The 6,107-nt window shown below is 48.6% G+C and overlaps 1 protein-coding gene across 1 annotated transcript; it reads left to right on the forward strand.

Annotated features, from left to right (window-relative positions):
• The first annotated feature begins 4,000 nt into the window (after positions 1-4,000).
• LOC145795559 (uncharacterized) lies at positions 4,001-5,235 on the forward strand. Its single transcript, XM_082880342.1, has 3 exons — positions 4,001-4,273; positions 4,361-4,459; positions 4,757-5,235. Exons 1-3 carry the CDS (start codon positions 4,010-4,012, stop codon positions 4,814-4,816), a joined length of 423 nt encoding a protein of 140 aa, XP_082736468.1. The 5' UTR covers positions 4,001-4,009; the 3' UTR covers positions 4,817-5,235.
• Positions 5,236-6,107: the final 872 nt, after the last annotated feature.

Below are 6,107 nucleotides of genomic sequence, written 5' to 3' on the forward strand. Positions count from 1 at the left end.
GAACTATGCTTCGACGTGAAAAGTATGGGCACATACCTGACCAAGCTCAATCATGGAAAGGTACAAGCCATAAATGGAAGGTGATGCAATAAATGCATGCAAGCTACAATGCAATACATACTAAATTCTAATGATGCATGTTTTGTTTTTTTTTTGAAATGCAAATGATGCAAGTGCGACACGCATGCCACACGGAATGTAAAATGATACAAATGAGACACGCATGCCTCATAAGATGCAAAATGATATGAAAGAAGACTTTGACAATTGGACTTATACGCTACGCGAAGCCGGTTCATATTCAAAACAATGCAATGTACTAACAAGTACAAGTGAGGTGTGCAAGATAGCGTGATAGGATGCATGCAAAATGCAAGTATGGTGCACAAAATAGTGCGGTGCGTAAGAAAGCGCGAGTGATTTGAATTGCACAAGACAGTGCGATTGATTTGAAATGCACAAGAAAGTGCGATACGCTAAACAGCGCGATTGAAATGCAATGCACAAAACAGTGCGATGCGCTAAACAGCGCGAGTGATTTTGAAATGCACAAGACAGTGCGATACGCTAAACAACGCGATTGAAATGCAATGCAAAAAACAGAGCGATGCGCTAAACAGCACGAGTGAAATGCAATACACAAAACAGTGCGATGAGCTAAACAGCGCGATTGAAATGCAATGCACAAAACAGTGCGATGCGCTAAACAGCGTGAGTGATTTTGAAATGCACAAGACAGTGCGATTGATTTGAAGTGCACAAAACAGTGCGATGCGCTAAACAGCGCGATTGTTTTTGAAGTGCACAAAACAGTGCGATGCGCTAAACAGCGCGATTGAAATGCAATGCACAAAACAGTGTGATGCGCTAAACAGCGCGATTGAAATGCAATGCGCAAAACAGTGCGATGCGCTAAACAGCGCGAGTGATTTTGAAATGCACAAGACAGTGCGATTGAAATGCAATGCACAAAACAGTGCGATTGTTTTAAATGCACAAAACAGTGCGATTGTATGCGATACGCATGGGGCAACTTTTGAGCTTTTGTAAAAGCTAAAAGGATACGAAAAGGATACACCATTGTATGAGTTGGAGTGTTACGCACAGAAGACGCGGTCCGAGGTCAAAACGGAGGCCGGTTGAGCGTTGGAGATACACTTTCTTGCATTTTCTTGAGCTATGAAGACCAAAAACTACTCATATGGCCTAAACAAGGTTATGGGAACACCACCGGCCGGGAGGGGAAGCCACCGGCTGTCCATCGGCTGCAAAATAATCCCATCGGCACAATATTCTGCTGGCCGGCACAAAATGTTGCCGATCGGCAAAAAGTTCCTGAGTCGGGGCAGATTCGACATTTCACCACGGGTGTTTTAAAATAGGGTTTCTAAACCCTATTTTTCACTTCCTTCTCCGCCAAAAATCCACACTTTCTCTCTCTAGAGTGTTTTCCTCTCCTCTTTCCTTCGTTTCTTCGCGTTCTACGCCCGTTTCGTCGTCGGATTTGTAATTTTCTTCGCGTTTCGGACATTTTCAACCGAACAAATCTTTGTTTCGGTGCCTCTTTTTCCGTTCCCACCTTTTTGGGGTTTGTTTCCCTTGCTTTCCTCTTGATTTCCGTGCCCTTTTCACATCCCAGCCTTTTCGGTCATTTTCGGCCTTCTCGGGGGTTGACTTTTCGGTTGACTTTCCATATTCTAGCCCGGTTTTCCTTCCTCTGGCTATTTTCTCATCATTCTTGACATGGCGGATGACATTCCACGCGGTGGGACTCCCCCGGATCACGAGATGGATCCCGGGGTCGAGCTCCTACCCTTGAGCAAGCGCCCGTTCGACCCGGCGACCTACCGGCCGGCGATTCATGTTCTGCCCCCTAACGGACTTCGCTAGTTTCGGAGTTTCGACAGGCACGTGCCACCCGAGCTATTACTGCGTGAGCCTACCTCCCACCTGTCCTTCGACGCTTCCGAGGTAACTCTCTTTTCTCTGCTTTACTTTCTGCAATGTAGGATACAAAACTGTCGTAGCTAGTTGTGCTCTTTAATTGCTTTAGCTCAGATACCCTGTATACTGTAGTTGATTGTAAACATACGTACAACTGATACCTGCTTGAGACTGACACATGCACACACACTGCACTGGCCCTGAATCACCCAAACACATGGCGCACACCGTATTTCACTGCATACACGCTGGTACCCCGTATTTGCTTGAGTTTGGAAACACGCACACATGCTACACTGTACTGAACCACTCGAACACGCTGACGCATCACACGTTGTAGTTCACTGTAAGCACATCGGCAACCGGTATTTGTTTAAATCTGTTAAACTTGCATGCATGCTACATCTGCCCTGAACCACCCGAACACGCTGACACATCACACGTTGCAGTTCACTGTAAGCACACCGGCACCCGGTATTTGTTCAAATCTGTTAAACTTGCACGCATGCTACATCTGCCCTGAACCACCCGAACACGCTGACACATCACACGTTGTAGTTCACTGTAAGCTTCTTAAAACTGCATTTTGAATATTGCCTTGCAATTGTTGCTTTTAATTACAGGGGGATTCCCATACCATCCGCGGGTATGGGAATACCGGCGCTCGGGACTGGTATGCCGAGCTTCCCGATGCGGTCCGTCGCATCGTGGACCAGGCAGGCTTCGGCGCATTCTGCAGAGGCCTCTCCAGGCTCACTACATGCAGACCTCTCCTCGCCGCTCTGGTGGAGAGGTGGTGGGACAGCACCGATTCATTCCATTTCTCCGCGGCAGGGGACATGACGATGACCCCTTACGATTTCTCGATGCTCACAAGCATCGGGGTAGGGGGTGATCCGATCCCCTTTGATACTGACATGGACGAGTGGACTGCCGCTCAGATTCACTTTCTCGACAAGGTGCCGCCTCTCGCCCGTCTAGGCTACGTTCGGTATTCTTGGTTCGAGGTGCAGTTCCGAGTCCAACCCACCCTTGTTGATGTAGCCCCGATGACTCCGGAGGCCGTGGAGAGGTACTCACGCGGCTTCCTCATGTTCTTGTTTGGGACGACTATTTTCGCCGACCGGGCGAACACCGTGCCTCTCTGCCTGCTCAGCGCACTGGTGGACATCAGGCGGATCTTGCATTACGACTGGGTTGGCGCCGCTCTGGCCACTCTCTATGGATATATGAGCTCAGCTTCCCGCGGCAGCGGACAGTTGCTTGGGGGTTACTGGCGGGCTTGGGAGGTACGTTTCTTCTCCGCTTTTCAATTCTGCTTTTCTATCTTTTCTGTACTCTGTACACTGCACACACTGTAGTTTGCTTTATACTTGCTGTATACTGTACACACGGCACACACATACACTCTGCTTTACACTGACTGTACACTGCTCACACTGCACACTCTGCACAATACACTGCACAACACGTGGCTCTGCTATTTCTGCTTTTACTCTATATTCTGCTTTATCTGATAAATGCACTGGTATTTACCTTGCAGCTGTGGGTTTATGCCTACTTTCCTAGGCTCGCACCCGTACCGGTCACGGAGACCCCTCTGGTCGTCTCTTTTTTGCGTCGCTTTGACGGGAGATGCACCTGGAGGCCTCGAGAGACTTTTAGCTTCTTCCGCCGCTTCTTCGACACCATTACCCCCGTAGAGGTTTGTTTTACTTGCAGTTTATTTAAGCTTCACCTTTCCACTGCATATTTCAATAACAGTAGATAACAAACTGTATTGTATTTTCAGATCACCTGGCAGCCTTGGGCTCCTTTGCCAGCCGTGACGCGGGATCGATTTGCCGGTGCCGATGAGACCTTGCGTTTTCGGATCTTGTTGGAGGGCCCGGTCTATCAGGCTTGGTACCTGGGTGAGCGTTTCTTACGCCAGACCCTAGGGTTACCGGAGCAGATAGTCCCGGTTCACCCTCCCGAGGATATGAGGGAGACCGAGAGGCTCACTACTGAGCAGATGGCCGATTATACCATCGGCGACTACCGAGAGTACGTACAGACGTATCTTATGCGGCCTCTGAGCGGCGGCCGTCGAGCTGAGGGAGTTAGACCCATGGCACCAGCAGCGAGGACAGGAGCGGGAGCTGGAGCTGGAGCTTCGAGGAGGGCCCGAGTCCGTGGCAGGGGTGGAGTTCAAGGGGGACAGGGGACCGGTTGGCCTGTTCTGCCTACTTCCCTGACTTTCCAAGGGCAGGGCGGGGCGACCTATCAGATCCCCTTCGCCCCTCCGCCGGCTGATCACGAGTTTGTCGGTGTCCCCGACTTGCCTCCGGTATGCATTACTACATTTTTGTACAGTCATTTCATTTCAGTTTATTTGATATTCCACAGAATATTGATGCATCTAATATTTTTGCAGGCTTCTTCTGAGTACACCCGGCAGTCATTGGAGATGAATGCCTCCATGATGGGGATGCTACAGCGGACCTTTGATCTCCTGGCCCTCTACAGCATTCCGGTATGTTTTTCTGATCATGGCCTCAAATCACTCATAAGCTGATTCACATAATCTGATGCACGGCACAACACCTGATGCACTGATCTCACAGCATCTGATACACTACATACACTACATTCTGCACTGTACTCTGCACTGATAGACTGCTCATGGCATTCACACATTGTACTCATACACTGCATTCTGCACTGATAAACTGCTCACGACATTCACACACACTGTACTCATACACTGCATTCAACACTGATAAACTGTCCACAGTATACTGATGCATTTCCCTTTTGTGTACTTTTTCAGCCTCCCTTCCAGATTCCCGGGGTAGGAGGTGCTCTGGCTGGACCTTCCGTCTCCGCCTGAGGGAGAGATGAGGAGGGCAGAGTATTCCCCCGCTCCAAGGCGGGGCGCACTCATGCCGGGAGTAGTTCGCGGGCTCCCGTTCCTGATGATGACAATGATGAGGATGACGAGTCGGAGGCGGAGGTCGAGTCAGAGGCGGAGTCATCGGAGGAGGAGACCGGAGGCAGCACTAGCTCGGGCTCTGACGACGATGCTGCTGATGCTCCTGGACCTTCGTCCAGGAAGAGGACTAGGACAGACCGTTAGCCCTTGGAGTCACTGGACACGGATACAGATTTTGTTGTTTTTTCCTCTTTCTTGTACTTTTCCTTTTTGTTGGTAGTTAGGATGCTTTGTATTGCGGCAGACAGATTTTTGTTTTCCTCAAAACTTTGTACTTAAAAAAGATTATGAAATGAACAAATTTTTTTGCTTAAAAAGTGTTACATTTACATATCTCATGTATTGCATCGCATCCCATCATGTTACACTTCAATGTAAATGGAATATGATTTGTTGTCCGAATGTTGAACACTTGCACTGTAATAATCAGATAACTAAACAGCCAACAGCAAAATAAACCCAAGCAACCCACTGCCTGATTCTGGACACACAGGCCTTACTCTGTTGGGGATTAATCTGCATACAGCCCAAAACACAGCATTCGGTTCATTCTGCACACAGCAAATTCTGAGCGAACGGCCCAATCTGACAAGACGGAGCTCAAAGACAGAACCGGTTGGAGTTGAAGCATGTTCAAATATAGAGAATGGCACAGCATTCTGAGTATAAACGATTTTTTTGAGATTGAATAAGGGTTTTTCGAACCGGGGTATCGAGCCTACAACTGGACACAGCGGGGAGGACTCAAACAAAAGGGTACACGACCTAAACACAACGAGACACTGTAACAGCGCCCGCGTGGGACCATGCGCTACAGTTTGGACTCTCGATTTGTGTCACGGTTCTTAATCTGAACCAAAGAGTCCAAATCTGGCAAATCGTTTTGAGAAACAGATTTTTGAAAAAGTAGTGCCAAACATGGACTGCTTTGCCAGATACAGAGTCGCCACCTAAATATTTTAAAATGGGGGAATTTAGGAAACCCTGACTCGGTGCCGAAGGCCACATGTCCGTCATCACCGGAGTTGTCTCGGCTCGGGAGCTTGGGTACGATCGGGGAAGGTCAGCTATGAGCACCCCCTTTCGCCCGGTCCGAAGACCGGCCTCTACTAACCGTGATATCTGATTTTGAAAACTTTATGTGTTCTTATTCCGGTTATTAGCCTAGAATTACTATGTTATGCGCACA

Source organism: Camellia sinensis, chromosome 7 (genome assembly GCF_055761805.1).
Source record: "Camellia sinensis isolate YWXY chromosome 7, ASM5576180v1, whole genome shotgun sequence".
Lineage (NCBI taxonomy): Eukaryota > Viridiplantae > Streptophyta > Magnoliopsida > Ericales > Theaceae > Camellia > Camellia sinensis.

Coding starts and splice junctions, on each gene's coding strand:
- LOC145795559 (XM_082880342.1), top strand. CDS start 4,010: ATGCGGCCTCTGAGCGGCGGCCGTCGAGCTGAGGGAGTTAGACCCATG. Junction 4,274..4,360: donor GTGTCCCCGACTTGCCTCCG/GTATGCATTACT, acceptor ATATTTTTGCAG/GCTTCTTCTGAGTACACCCG. Junction 4,460..4,756: donor TGGCCCTCTACAGCATTCCG/GTATGTTTTTCT, acceptor GTACTTTTTCAG/CCTCCCTTCCAGATTCCCGG.